Here is a 15,072-nt window from a genome sequence, read left to right on the forward strand (position 1 = left end):
TACTTGTCTCTTCTTCCGAACCATTTGCCTGTGAACTTTTGATTTTTTGGCAAACAGTTGAATACCTTTACGACTGAATATATTTTCTCTAGATCTGGTTTACAGATCTAAGGTTTTTTTTTTTGTCTGGAAGAGAAATGCAAAACAAACAAAGGTCGAGATTAAAGTCATTGATTTTAAAGTTACTTTTTAAAATTGATGTACATGTTGTTTCTCAGCATGCAAAAAGTTTCTGTTTTTTTTTTTTTATTGGAGTCACAATCTAGACACAAACCTTTACATTTGAAATGTCTTTCAAGTGTTATCATTTCTGGAAAAAAAAAAAAAACACCAACACCCACAGAAACACTGTGAACCTCATATATTTTTCTTTAAGTAGATGAACAAATGACCAAGGTATTCTACATTTACCAGTTGTTTGCTGGTACAACAAAGCCAAACAGTTGCACATCAACATGATCAGTGCGCCGGTGGTAAATTTCTTGAACGTGTGCTTAAAAAAAACCTGGTTAGAATTGATATTTGAGTCCAAAGTCGTTGATTGGCCACTTAAGGTTTGTGCAAAAATTACAACACTCACGTTCGGTCTCGAATAACAGTTTCTACCAAGCTTAATGTCAAGTTTTCTATGTTGATGAATACATCAACACACTCATCAGGTTCAGGCATATAACCTGCATGAACCCCCCCTTTAGCCACGGAAACCCGTCCTGTCCGGCTCACAGGTTCGGATTGGTTCAAACGTGTTCTTACACCACACTAAGCAAACTTGGATAATTAACTCGCTATACTTGATTACACGAGACCCGATCTTTGCTGGATGAGGTACAAAAAACATGTAATTTTGCCACTAGACAGGGTGAGAGTCTAAGAGGAGGGGGGGGGGGGGGGGGGTCAAACGCCTGCCCATAATAACCACCAGACATGACGCATTCAGCGTGGAATACCACAGCAGCCACAGACAGGTCTCTGGCAGACGAGGGGCAGAAATCCGACCCTACAGCCAGTTTGTGAATGGGACAGGAATGAGTAAAACCAGGCTAAATGTAATAAAACTTCAATAACTTTTGAAGATTTAAGAGCTTTAAGAAATCACCAAATGTTTAGTTTGGCTTATTTGTAAAACTGAGTGTGAAATTGACTAAACACTGTCTATTTCAGCTTGTGGTATAACATTTTTAAAAATGGAATATATGTCTTTTATGTCCATCAGTTCCAGTTGTTTGTGTCTTTTACTAAAGTCCCTAACGAATCCATTTGGCAAACATCAACTCATCAAGCCCTCCAGTAGACCTCCTTTAGGACAGCACACAGACAACATATCACCCTGTCAGATATGATTGTAGTGCTGATCATCGTCATCCTTGCCCAGACTCCCCGCCACGGGGAGCTCCGCTCAGTATGAAGACTAACACATGTTGGACAATCGAATCATTATTTGCTTACATGGACTTCAGCCAAGAGAGCCTGGAGAGCTAAAGTTTCTAATCCGTGGGCATAAGACATAGCAAAGAACTGACATATTGTAAAACTCAAAAAGTGTGGCAGGGGGGAGAAAAATTTGAGTGGTCACATTACATGAAAACAGCAGGCAGGAAGTGTTTTGCAACAGCGGAAAATCCTCAGGTCCAGTTTGACCACCAGACGGTCACACTTCATTGGGCCTGGAGGCTGCGGTCAGGGCATGGATACCTTCCTCACCATAAGAGCAGAAAGACTGTCAAATATTTGTCTTTGTCTTTGATTAACAATTACCTCTTATCTACTCATCCCCCCTTTTCAGCCACCTCTCAGTCCCAACCCTCAGGCTTCCTACCCTTACTCTCCATTCTGTCCTCCTCAGCAACTTTGACACATTATGTTTGTTTTTTTTTGCCCCCTCCAAATCACCCTTCTTACCATTTCTCGTCAAACTTTCTCATTGCTCTCCCTCACCCTCCCTCTCTCTCTCTCTGTTTGTGGTCAGTCACACTTAATCTAGCTTCATCCATCTGTTTCTCTTCATTCATTTAGGCCCGTCTGTTTTCGATTAAGATTACACCAGGCTTTGACCTGTTAGTGTGCCACGATCCTTTTGAAGTCATGCTGTGGTTGCAGGTTAAACTCAAAGCCCACCAATCTTTATACTCAACCAAATACAGATTTGGTGGAAAGAGAAAAAAAATGGCAATAATGGGTTCTGAAACTCTTTTTTATTTTTTCTTTAGCCAGGAACCAAAGTCTGTTGCTTTTTTTTCTGTGCGAGTTTTGATCATTAAATCATGTAGGAGTTCTACAAATGAGGACACACACTCAAAGAAGGCCTGTTACCCATTTGGGTTCCCAACTCATAATCCAACCTAGCAAGCTGTGAACTGGAATATATTTTAAATTTAAGTTCACATCCTGAGGATTTTCATTGTAGTGTAAAGGTAGGTTCTGTTTTCCATTATGGTTTCTCTTTAAGCCGAGTGTTTCCACTAAGTATCACGGAAATTTTGGGGGGCCAGATGAAGAATATAAAGGGCCTTATCTAACTAAACACTTCTCTCAGAATTCACATTAAAACGACACCCTAATAACCTTGTTTATTTCTAAAGGCGCATGAAAACAAAGCGTACTGATTCAAAAACCTATTGGATAAATGATGGATTTGATGGCACAGGCTTCCTGTTGTCTCCCTCCATCATCCACATGATCAACTGGCTAACAAGGCAAACGCCAACCTTCATTTGCAGACATTAAGCAAGATTTCTTTAAACCTTACAGCTCACTTCACTTCTCTCCCTTTGCATGAATGCCTTTGACCAAAGATGAACTTCAACGTTCAACAGTACATCATCATTATTCCTGGGTCAACGCTGGGCGAGTAGCCAATACGCTGACTGGTAACGCTGAACTGACATCTATTGGCCAGGTTGTGGCAGGGTAGGATGTTAAAGTCATTGAAACTCATCAGGCTAAGTGGACGCAGTTGACTGAGAGGTCCTGAACCTCCTCAAGTCTGGTTGCGGGTTGCTTTCAGTGCCAGCAATTGTCAATTAGGGCAGAGAACTTGTGGGCTGTTGAGCCTGCTTGATTTAAATATATTAATATGTACGTGCCGGCTGGGTTTTATGTCATACTTGAGCTACATGTGTAGATCAGTAAGTCCTGCTGTGCACAGTTCATCTCAGGATTATCACGACATCTTTGCTTTTACCCTGCATCTAAAGAAATCCTGCCCTTTTGAATGTTAAATAGAAAAACCAGACCTGATTACTTTTGACTTTCTCCATTTATATGCTCGTTCATGTGGCCTTTTCATTTCCTATTTTTATCAATGCTATAACTTTTTGATCATATAACATATCACATTTTTCCCTGTTCGCTCCTAAATGTTTGTGCTGGTTTGTGTCTTCAGGCCCAAGTAAGCCTGATTTTGAAAGTCTATATAAAAATATTCCAGTCAAAATGGACTCATTGATATATCATTATGACATTAGTGCAATTTGTCACAATGAATAATGAGAATAAAGAAACTGAAAACAATTTTTTTTTGCTTTCACCATAAAAAAATGCAAATTCCATAAAGGTTCTAAAAATACATGGGCAGCAGTCCAAACAAAGACACATCTTCAATTTTGTTGTGTATATTAAAAAAACACATTTTTTTGTTAAACCATTCCGAGGTGATTCTTTACTGTGATTCTTCAGGATGAAGAAATGAAGTACTTGCTCTGCTGCATGGTCTGCGCTCATCCTTGTTATGGAGAGACCGATCCTAGCCACAGACATGTTTTGTTAATGGCAAAGGAGGCAAAGTTCCAGGTCGGTTTGACGCACCAAAGAGAGCTGCAGTCAGACAGGTTGAGCAGATTGCAAGCATAAGAGAACATTATGGTCTCCGCTGGATCATAAAGAAAAATTTCTCAAGATGTAAAAATTGAAAAGAAGTACCAATTTAGACAAGTTAAGATGTTGCACGTTCTCATCTAATTGACTCTGGAGTGAGCAGCGTCACCATGGACCCATGCTGTTTTTAGGTAACAGATCTGCAATCACAAATCCAAAAGGGAAATACAGGTGTAAACATATCTAATGCTTCTGTTTTTTCTAGAGACATCGAATCCTGCTTTTCCAGAGTCACGGACCGGCTGCTGCTCCAGTACTTCAGACCCACCACACTGTAGCAGCTGGAAGTCATTCTGCATGAAACCTTCCACCAATGTGAGTAGATCACAACAAAAACATTTATCAAACAGAACCTGAAGATCAACGAAGACCTGTGGAAACAAAAGAACAACTCTGCTTTGCTACAGCTCATACTATCCTCTTTCTCCAAAGTGCCAAAATTTACCACAAGCTTGTTTTTAGCACCTGCTCTGAGGAGCGCCTTCAGCTGAAAGATCTGCTGCGACATCCATGACTCAGAGAAAGCACCGCACAAACACAACAAGCAGTAGTGTCATGTGTTAACATATCTTCTCTGTTCCAGGACCCCTGCTGCTGGATGTGCTTCACATTATGCGGTTTGCACACTTTTCTGCAGCCTCCTTTAAACCGCAGCTATTGGGGGAAAGGCGATCTCTTTTTCTTTATGGTTCTTCTTGTCTGGTTTTCATAGAGAGGAATGTGAATAATCCAGATCCGCTTTTCCAAATTTTAATTGACAGTTTTTAAACCCAATTGGAAAAAAAAAACCTGTTGATTTTTTTTATAATTGCTACAAGGTTAATACATTTATTTTTTCACAAAGCTAGACATTAAAAACAATGACAGGTTTTGATTTGCTATGGTAGAAAACACTAGATGGAAAAAAATATATTTTTTATTTTCAAACAGATGCAAACAAAACTTTCTGCTTATTTTGAATTACAGTTTAAAGTAGATGCAGCTGTGGGAAAAATGAACACATTTGTTTTTCTGTATTCAGCCAAAAAAACGGGTTAAATTTAAGGTAACTTCTGACCTTGATTGGTATAAGTCAAAAGTCTATTAATGGTTGGACATTTGTTATTACAAAGATGTAACTTTACATATTTACAGAAAAAAACAATAATTTCTGTAAACAATCCCATGTTTCCCAGGAAACAGTGGTGTAGCACCCAAAATGTAACTTTGGAGGAAACTCAGAGGTTTAATGATATAAACTGAAATAAAAAAACAAACTATGAAACAAAGCAGAAATAACAAGTGTGACAACACAGATGACCTGAAAAACAGAAATCTCGACACACTGGGAGTGATTAACTTCAATTAGAACAGCTGTGGATGATTAGAAACTTGAACCTGGTGTGACTGACAGGAGGAAACAGACCTTTACAAAAAACAAAGAAATATGAAGAGCACAAACCTCTCATATTCTTTGTAAATGTTCTACCATTTCTCCAAGTTGTCTTTTTTTTCTTTTAAGAAAAACTGGTTATTTAACTTATGCAAAAAACACTGACTTCTCTTTTAGCACTAATAGATGTGAATACTGGTAAAAACGTGATCAAACGTATTTCTGATTTGTCATGACGTGAATATTTTATTGTTTCTTGGTGTATTTTTTGTTTAGGTCAAACATAAAAGTAGTTCAAAAGTTATGAATCAAAACTGTAATATCAGTGCTTCCTCAGTGGTGGTATTTGGTTTTGTTTTGTTCTGTTTATTCTGTGTTTTGTGTGTTTGGATTTGTATCAGAGTGGGACTTCTGTGTTTTTGTGGATCTTTGTGTGTTTGTCTGTGTGATTATTTCCAGGTGTTGTGCTAGAAAGAGTGTGGCCTCCATTTGGACCCCAGCTGATGAAGGCGGCCTTTAAAGGCACCATTTGGACCTCCAGCCTGCGAATTGGTTTTGGACCTCCAGCCGTAACAAACAGACGCCTTTATTTGAGGCACTATAGTTTAGCTTCATATTGAGCAGATGCCATAGAATTTGTATCAAAAAAGTTAAAGTGGTCCTACACTTTAGCAACTTCATTACACACACAAAAAAACACTGATAGGAAGGTCTGGATGCATCAAAATCTCATAAAAAAAATAAAAAAAAGAATAGCATCGCAAAAAGTGAGAAAATCTCTAAAAGTTTTAGGATCACAGGGAAAAAATCCTGTGTTCCAATTATTTTTAACCTTTTTGTGCAAAAATAATTTATTTTTATGCATTCTTTTATGTATAACATCCTCACAGCTGCAAACGATACTTAATGCCTAATTTCACTGCATTTTTTAAACCAAATATGTAAAAAACCAAAGCAAAACAGTTAAACTTATACTTTTGCTGATGGTTTATAAACAGTCTTGTGGCATGCAACATGTTTTAAACTATACCTAAGAGAGTTTAACAAGCAATAAAAGTGAACTGAGACAGCTGTGGAAGTGTAATTGTCACGAGGATGTCACACTGTCACTGCATCACTTTAGATGAGACTATCAAAAACAAAAGAACCCTAAAAGTGGTTCTCAGACAGAGAAGTGGGAAGAAAAAAACCTAACAGTAAACATTCTGATAACCAAAGATCTGAGCCTGACTCTTCCCCATCATCATCTCTCTCTGGACTCTTTCATTACTCCTCCCATCTCTAACCAGACCGTTCCTGTCTCCACTGCAACAACTATCAATAAAAAACCTCCCTCACTGTAAGGGTTGGAGTACCGGTAATCGTTCGGGTTTGAAGCTTTTCCTTCCCATGCTGCGGTGGATGTAGATGCTCGAGGATGTGAGTACTTTGTATTGCAACAGCTGGATATTTCTTTATCTCGATTTATTATCGGGAGCAGTTCTTCACGTCCTGCTGTTCTCCTTCTCGGGTGACATTTTCACAGCTCGTGTCAGCGGAGATGTTGGCAGGTGCATTACTTCTGGGCACCATCCTTACAATTTTTCCAGGTAAGAGAGGAATGCCAAAACCCTTGAGACATTATTTCTTTAGTCTGCGTGCGCACCAGACTGAAACTGAATAAGGTGTTTAAAGTACTTTGGGAATTTTTGAGGGGATGACGGATAATCCTTTAGATATTTGTATTATATTCCAAATTTTCATTTCTGGCTTGCCATAAATCAAGTCAAAAGCAGCTTAAAACAGTAACGGGATGTCTTTTTGAAAGGCATTATATGAAAATGCTTCTGCAGCCAGGTGCCCTTGCCTTTACACTCAGGTTACTTTATAAGTATTGATTGACTTTTGTGCAAGGTGGTCAAGTCAGACCGACAAGTCAGCAGGATGACACCCTGACTGCTAATCAGAGCTCTTTTAAATGTCTGAATATTTATGATTTTCAGCCTAATCAAAGCCAGTAAAAAGTCATTTTTTGAAAATATGGAAAACTTGCAAAGGCATCAATGTTGATTGTGTGAGTGCCTGTATTGCTTTTAATTCTACAGGTGTACGCTCAGAATTATTCTGTGTTTGCTCTTTCACTGACACGTTTATTTGCAAGATTTTCTTCTCTTTCTTTTGTGCCTTTCGCAGGCACGCAGTGCAGGTGGAGTGTGTCATTCTCAAGGAGGGAAATCTGTGTGTGGGCAGGAACTTCAGTCACTTTACCCTGCCGTTACGACCACCCCTCGGGTAAAAATAAGCCCATTTTATTTTGCTATGATAGAAAATTGATGTTATTTCTTTCAGTTTTATTCATTCAAAACACAAATCTTTACAATACAAACTGAAAATGATTTGTCTCTCCAGTTTGCATGTCCCATAGCTCTCATTTTTCTTTTTACTCCACTTACATTTTCTTCATTTGTGGAAAAACTAAAGCTGAATTTCTTTCATAGCAAAGCCTTGTCTTCCCAGGTCACACGGTGAAGAATGTCATGTGGTTCCGTGTGTCAGCCCAGGGTCAGAGGGAATTTGCTCACCACACTGACACCAACTTGATCAGCCTGTCGTACCGCGGACGAACCCGGTGAGCAAAATTCAAATGGCAGTTGTTTCAAAAAATGGAATTTTGGTCTTATTGGCCTTCACAATTTTTGATTACATCATGTTCATGATCCAGCTACATAGGCGGCAGCTATTCCAGCTGTTCAGTCCAGATTCGGAGTGTGAAGCTGAGCGATGCTGGACAGTATCACTTCAGGTTTGAGACGGACAAGCAGCTAGGAAGATGGACTTCCCCGAACACTATTACCCTAGATGTAACAGGTTGGTTCATATTAACAAAATCTTCTGTGAACTTTTATTATATTTTATTATAATATTATATTTTATTTTATTATATTTTATTATAACTATGACACAGGAGTAAACTCTTCTGTCTTCATCATGCTTTCATGTTTGCATCTTAGACCTTAAGGTCCTGGTTCATCCCCCCAGAGCTGCCAACATGTATGGCTCTGGAGAAACGGTTTTCGTCGGCTGCCAGGCTGGGGGGTGTGCTGCTCCTGGTCGCAGTCTTGCCCTCTACAGGTGAGCACACCTGTCAGATGCACTTACAGTTCATCATCAATTCAAAGTGTTAGGTATGATGTCAACGACTTTTCTACGTGATGCTGCAGGAACGGACTGAACCTAGGCTCCTATGAGAAGTGGATGACAATCAGCCGCTTTGACCAGCAACATGCTGGAGCTTACAGCTGCAGACCAATCCCCCCCCAGAATGTACAATCACCATCTGTCACTCTGACTCTGGGGTGTGAGTAGACAGTCAACCAAAGCAGAAATTCTGCCTCACTTGTATGTGTAACCTGACAATGACATTAGAAATGAATAGGATCCTAAATGTTTAACTCCTGGTAACGTGTTTGGTTTAGTTAGATCACATTACACCACTTCTGTCACCAAATGTAAGTTTGATAAGTGCAGTTTGCTCTTTTCTCATGTTTTTCTGCAGATAAACCTCGCTTCACTTCCATAACCATTTTCCCTGTGGGGGAAGTTTCAGAGGGAGGGTCTGTTACTCTGGCTTGCAGCAGTGATGCAGCTCCTCCTGTGGAGAGTTTTGCATGGTTTAAAGGTGCTTCGCAGCATAATTTCTAATTTCTTCATACAAATTACAGCTAAATGCTCATTTGATTCAGTTATATCAATCTTACACAGAACTTACATTGTAAATCGAAAAAGGCTTTACTCAGCCTGGTACTCAGGTTTTACCTGTCATATATAACTGGCACCAACACTATTTAAGCCTGGATAACAATGGGACTCTTACAGGTGAGGTCAAGATTTGTTTGAGGTGGACCTTCAAGTTCCATCTCCCAAAGAGCTACTGGAAGGGCTTTGAGGGATTCTATTAGCTTGCATTCATGGCCTCCAGTGCTATTGCAGTAGAATGTTACAGTTGCTTAAGGGTGGATGTGACAGATGCAGCAGAAACACCTGAAGTAAATTCTTTAACAACTCTGAAAACACTGATGGCGTCTAACCATCACTGTCTGTCAAAGGGAATAGAGATCAGAAATACTATCTCTGGATTGGGATACTTTAAAAGAAGTGCTCTAAAATCAAACTGCTTTGGAGTCTTTGTCTGAAATGGTTAATTCCTGATGGTTGTTGGACTCCTGTTTGGCTGTCTCATGTAACAGAGTTGGTTAATACCTGTCATGCTTTGATAGACAGTTTCAGTTTGGACTGCACTCTGGTCAGCACATGACTGTGTTTCTGCTTCTTGTGGTCATGTTTTGCTTCACTGAATGGGGGCCCCCTAGCAGTTTTTGAGGGGGGTTTGCAGACAAGTGGGAAATCAAGGGTTTCTTTCTCTGAGGTGGGAATTAGCCAGTACCCCAGTGGAGGAGTTAGCTTCAGGAGTTAGAAAGTAGCAATGATGGGGAGATTGAAAACATGATCCCAGAGAACAAATTAAGCTATGTAAAATGGTTTCGACATTTGGTTGAAATGTTTTGTGGAAAGACCCAAAAATCAACAGTAACCTATCAGCATGGTATGAAAATGATGATGAGGGAAGTCCAGGAAGGTCTTGATGTGAGTGATAGCAACTTCAAGACAATGTCACCTCGAGGAATGAGAGTCAAAGTCCAGGCATCTTACTAAAAATGACTGGATGACTGGATGGATGGATGGATGGATGGATGGATGGATGGATGGATGGATGGATGGATGGATGGATGGATGGATGGATGGATAGATGGATGACAAACTATGTTCTGCATTTGAGAAGGCTGATCTCAGTTGGATGGATCATCCTTCCTGTCAGGAATAGTTTTTTTTTAATTCTTACAAACAATTGACACTTTCCATCACATTTGCTCTTTTTGTAAATGCTTGTGCACATGTCTTTGTGTTATTCTAATGTGCTATGACTTCTTCCATTTTTTTTTTTGCTGTAGACATGGAAAGTGGCAGCATCCCAGACAGCTTCAGCCCTCAGCTCCATCTGTCCTTCCTCAGACACACTGATAGAGGAGAGTATTACTGTGTGGCACGCAATTCACTGGGAACAGATCGCTCCAAATCAATCCTACTCAATGTTACCTGTATGTCTGTTCTGTTGGTTTGTTGGTTTTAGTTTACATGACATAAACCACATTAATGAAGAGGAATTGAAATTGCCTTCTGCCCGTTCAGACTCACCAAAGGACACTCATGTGCTTGTGAGTCCTCGGAGAGACATCAGAGAAGGTTCTCATGTAAACATGAGCTGCGTCACCTTTTCTCACCCTCCCCCCAGCAGGTAAAGCAGTCTAACATAAATACCACTTTGATCACTAAATAATTCATCACTCAAATGATGAGAAACACTGTTACAATTACTGCTTTAGGTATTCTTGGTATCGTATCCAAGGTGACCAGTTGATGGCTAAAGGTAATTTTCAGAACCTGATCTTTCCGTCTGTGCACGCCCACCACACTGGTCAGTACTACTGCGTGGCATCAAATCGATTAGGATCCCAGACCTCCCCTGTCGTAACTCTCACTGTTCTCTGTAAGTAGATGGCTGAGTGTGACACAATGTCTAGTAGTTATGAAGTAAACATTGCTCTGGTAATACTCCTCTGATTGTCTTCTTTTCTGCTGCTGGTGTCATGGACAGTAGACTGGACCAGCTTTTAAACTTTGTTCTTTCTTCCATGCAGATCCTCCCAAAAATACCTCCATTCTGGCCCGCCCCTCCCCTGTGGTGGACGCGGGTCGACCTCTGACCCTGACCTGCAGCAGTCAGGCCTACCCGGCAGTGGACAACTTTACCTGGCACCGTCTAACTCCAGATGGAGGCTCAACACAATGTTAGCAAAAACCATGCAATTCCACTTAAGGTTTTGACTTTTAAAAAAAAAATCAACATTGATCTGCTGAGATTTGAAGTCTGTACTTTCTCTGTATTGTTTGCAGGTATGTCAGATTTTTCCTTTCTTTTCTGCTCTCTGCTGTTTAGCGTGGGGCACAAAATCTGGTCCTGTCTTCACGTTTTCAGAGGTTGGCCCTGGTGAAAGTGGTCAGTATTACTGTGAAGCCAGGAATCGAATTGGAGCAAACAGCTCTCCGGTGCTCACCGTCAGAGTCAGAGGTGCGTGCTAACTCATGCACGGTCATACTTCATGCCTCATTTTTCTAAATTTATACCTCAGAAAGACCCTCCAGAGGCAGCCATACCGTTCCTGTTAATCCTTGACTGTTCCCCCAACAGCACCGAGCTGTCAGCCTGAAACATCTCAGCAGCTGCTGAGCGGTCATCAATTCTGGTATCACCTCTTATTATTTGACACATTCACATGCAGCCCGAAGACCTACGGTGGCTCATCTCTGCTGCACTATCACCAACACCTACATGGATAGTGCACGGCGTTCCATCACGGTCTGCTTGTCTGTCAGAGTCAGAGACGAGCTGACGCTGAAAAGTGAGAGTGGAGTCCTCCTGCCTCTCATTAACAGATATGTTTCAGATTATTTCAGACATGTCAAGACTCTGGCTTGAGTGTTTACCTGCGATTATATGACGGGTGATGAAACTTGCCTGTCACTTCCACAAAGGCTCTGGCTTTCATTGTCTCATGATTCCTGGCTGCTTTTGTATGAGTCACAGTGAGTCATGTTAAGTGCTCTGACTGTAACAGAAGAGGGGAAGGTGATGAGGTGCTGTGGAAAACGGCTATTAGAGTCTAAACAGCTAAAGAAGTGCAGATTTGGAAATCAGAAGTGGAAACATAAGACTTGAGTCTGGATGGCTGCTTGTTGATCCACAGGTTTTAGTTCCTCCCTCCACTGTGTTCTGTTTCTATTGTGGTGCCTACTTTTGATTTTTAACTTTTTTCTGTATTTCACCACCACGTTTGTGGAATTCCTCGTTGTTTCCAGTCAGACTAAAGAACTATATGATCCTTTCATTGGCAGGTCGTCTGAAAGTAATTGCCCTGGCATCCGCAGTGGGCGTGTCTGCAGGACTCATCACTCTGACTGTGGCCATCATGATCAGGTGACTTAAAGTATCACCGTCACTGCAGATTTAAGCCCTGTATCCAACCCCAGCAGTTAAAAAAATGTACATTTTATGAAGTTCTAATACCTTTTTTAAGTATTGTCCTGTTTTGGTCTGTTTTTTACAGTAAGAACATGCACAGAGTAGACACTGATACGGCAGAAGATCCAACCAAGGTGCAGCATCTGTTGTTTTGCAGAAGTTTTTTGAAGGATCTGCTGTTCCTAGCATAGAATGATTAATCATAAAGTTTTATTGCTGACTCTTACTTAATCTTGATCACATGTTTTCTTTTTTATGTTGCTTGTGACCCCACAGCGTTTACCAGTGACAACCGACAGCAGCATGTTCCATGAATCAGCCGTACAAACATTTCCAGTTAGAAAGGGCAAGATGTCAGACATACCAGTGAGAAAATGACTGTGTAATCAGAGGTTTATGCAACCGTGGAAAGTATGCCGGGGCTGTTTTCAATGTGCGTGTCTGTGTGTTTGTGTGTGCAGGAGGAACCTGAAGAATTGAGTGACAGCTCTCATCCTGCCATCGTTCCTCTGAGAGATGCTCCACCAATCACTGAAGCCGAAAGTTGCAGTTCTGCCTCCAACTGCATCTCTGTTCAGTATTCCCGGCTGTCGAGGTGAACTTTTTTCATTAACTCTCTAGTTTCAGCTCTCAAGTTTTTCTTTTGTTATCATTGCAGAGATTTTTATCGCTCTGAGAGCAAACCTTTTTTTTACTTGTTTTATGTGATTTCTGACACAAACTTTTCAAGAATATTCACTTTTTTAATGGTGATTTTCAGCTCATGAGATGTATTCTTTTTTTTTGTGCGTGTAGTATGGATGAAGTACAGGTGCACAACCTGACTTGTAAGAAAAAGTCAAAGGATTCCTCCAGAGTTGTTTATACTTTACTTCCTGGGCCTCACTACTGACCAGGAGATAACAATCTCAAAAGGTAGGAAAGTCACTTTAAAAGATATTTTTAGGAGTTTCAAAGAATTTTCACAATTAGATTTATGTTTCGAGTCTTTCCCTAGTGGAAAGGATTTTTTTTCTTTTTTTATGTTTATTTGTTGCTAACATTTTGGTGACTTTTTCCAGTGCCACAGTAAAAATTTGAGACCCTTAAATAGTATAATTTCAAAGTAAAAAAAAAATACAGTTAAACTGCTTTAACGTTTTTGTGAAAAGCAAACTAATCAAGAAACAAATGAGAAAAGTGAAAAATGAGTAACAATAACATTAACCCTTGTGCTATCTTAGATGACCCCACCCTTACTTTGACGTGTTCTCCCTACCATGACAAAGGTGGATAAAGGTGGAAAGATTTCATGTGATCCATGGACACCAGTGAAGATCATAAATCATTGAAGAAAAAAGGTTCAGAGCACTGTCTAGTGGGTCTAGATGACCCAACTCCCAATGTTAAAGTGCCTAAAATAGCACAAGGGTTATATTGCAATCAACACTTTCTGTGACTTGACAGGTTCCTGCTTCTTGCTGTAATCAGTTCCACTGTCTTTTGTCCTGTTTTCCTCCAGTAAACAGCTCATGGGTCCATACAAACCAGCTCCTTCTGTCTCCACCCTTCTGTGACACAGAAAAACTTTCCTCACTTCTGAGTAGTGAGAGTCAGACTCTCATAAAAGGCAGCACATTGACCAGGATTTGAATAAAACTCATGAATAACATTGCATGCCTTTCCCTTTTGGGTTTGATGCATCCCTCAAGACTGCCTGATAAAATGGTAATCTAAAAGCATATTAAGTTTTTTTTTTTCTTTCCTTTGAACAGGTGTGTATTCAGTGTATATTTTTTGTAAGGATTCCTCATGTTCAATCACACATTATGTGTTTTCACTGGTTGCTAGATTGCATTGCATTGTTGGACTGTTAAAATTCAGAATTTGTATGAAAATAAAACTAACTTAAAATGCAACTGTGCAAAACATTTTAACCTGCAAGTGGATCTACTGTATTTGAAATGGAATGGACCTGCATTGTGCTTGTTACGATTGAATGCTCTGCATTATTCATTCAACGACTGCAGATAATTTTATGAAAACATGCATTCCATATTATAGATTGTTACAATAAAGACATATGGAAAGAAACAAAATCTTACTGCTTGGCCTGCTGTGTTTGGTCTTTCTAATAAAATAAACTAGTTCGGAATTTTGCACATCTCCTATTAAAACATCAACGCATTTTAGAAATAGCTGTGTGATAATGTCACTGAACAGTTTACTGCAGTTAGAATTTAACTATACAATTTTTAGTTTGAATATTTTAAACACATTTTAAAAAGGAAAAAAAAATCCATGAAACATTGTAATAAAGGATTCAGTTCTTGAAAGTTTTAAACATGTCAGGAAAAGTATTAACACAGCAAACATCAAATGAATGGGAAGGTGTGTCCAAACGTTTGGTCTGTACTGTATATGCAGTATATCAACCCATTAATTTTCAAAATTAATTGCTTTTGCCAATTGTGTTAAAAAAACAAAACACAAAAGAAAATTGAGGTTTTCAAAAGTCGTACTTTTACTTAAAAAATGTGTTTGTTTTTAATATCTAAGCACAGGTTTATGATTTACCTTTGGAGTAAATATTTTTTTACCACTAGGTTAAAACAAAGAAGCTTTAAAATTTTGTTGCAAAGTACCAGATTTGAACATGCTGCTCCTTCTTTTTTCTTCTTTCCTTTCTTAATTTATTTGCTAATGTGGAATGTGTTTTATTCCACATCTG

General features: G+C 39.6%; 1 protein-coding gene across 3 annotated transcripts; it reads left to right on the forward strand.

The window, feature by feature from the left end:
• The first annotated feature begins 6,519 nt into the window (after positions 1–6,519).
• si:dkey-33i11.1 (B-cell receptor CD22) lies at positions 6,520–14,440 on the forward strand. 3 transcript variants are annotated; one of them, XM_011485080.4, is made up of 19 exons: positions 6,520–6,664; positions 6,771–6,834; positions 7,418–7,516; positions 7,742–7,853; positions 7,947–8,092; positions 8,236–8,356; positions 8,446–8,582; positions 8,781–8,903; positions 10,234–10,380; positions 10,472–10,577; positions 10,666–10,829; positions 10,981–11,130; positions 11,280–11,411; positions 12,236–12,317; positions 12,448–12,496; positions 12,639–12,728; positions 12,824–12,957; positions 13,158–13,277; positions 13,864–14,440. In XM_011485080.4, the coding sequence occupies exons 1-18, from the start codon at positions 6,653–6,655 to the stop codon at positions 13,252–13,254; spliced, it is 1,965 nt and encodes a 654-aa protein (XP_011483382.1). In that variant the 5' UTR covers positions 6,520–6,652; the 3' UTR covers positions 13,255–13,277; positions 13,864–14,440. The 3 variants fall into 3 exon arrangements, with proteins under 3 accessions (XP_011483382.1, XP_020565727.1, XP_078788819.1); XM_020710068.3 differs by lacking the exon at positions 13,864–14,440 and adding an exon at positions 13,586–13,723; XM_078932693.1 differs by lacking the exons at positions 12,236–12,317; positions 12,448–12,496; positions 12,639–12,728; ... (1 more) ...; positions 13,158–13,277; positions 13,864–14,440 and adding an exon at positions 11,532–11,861.
• Positions 14,441–15,072: the final 632 nt, after the last annotated feature.

Source organism: Oryzias latipes, chromosome 16 (genome assembly GCF_053564925.1).
Source record: "Oryzias latipes strain Hd-rR chromosome 16, Olatipes_Hd-rR_3.1".
Taxonomy (NCBI): Eukaryota; Metazoa; Chordata; class Actinopteri; order Beloniformes; family Adrianichthyidae; genus Oryzias; species Oryzias latipes.

Excerpts from the sequence above, each read along its gene's own strand:
- si:dkey-33i11.1 (XM_011485080.4), top strand. Across the intron at positions 8,357-8,445 it reads CGCAGTCTTGCCCTCTACAG|GAACGGACTGAACCTAGGCT; the intron begins GTGAGCACACCT and ends GTGATGCTGCAG. Across the intron at positions 11,131-11,279 it reads AGATGGAGGCTCAACACAAT|CGTGGGGCACAAAATCTGGT; the intron begins GTTAGCAAAAAC and ends TCTGCTGTTTAG.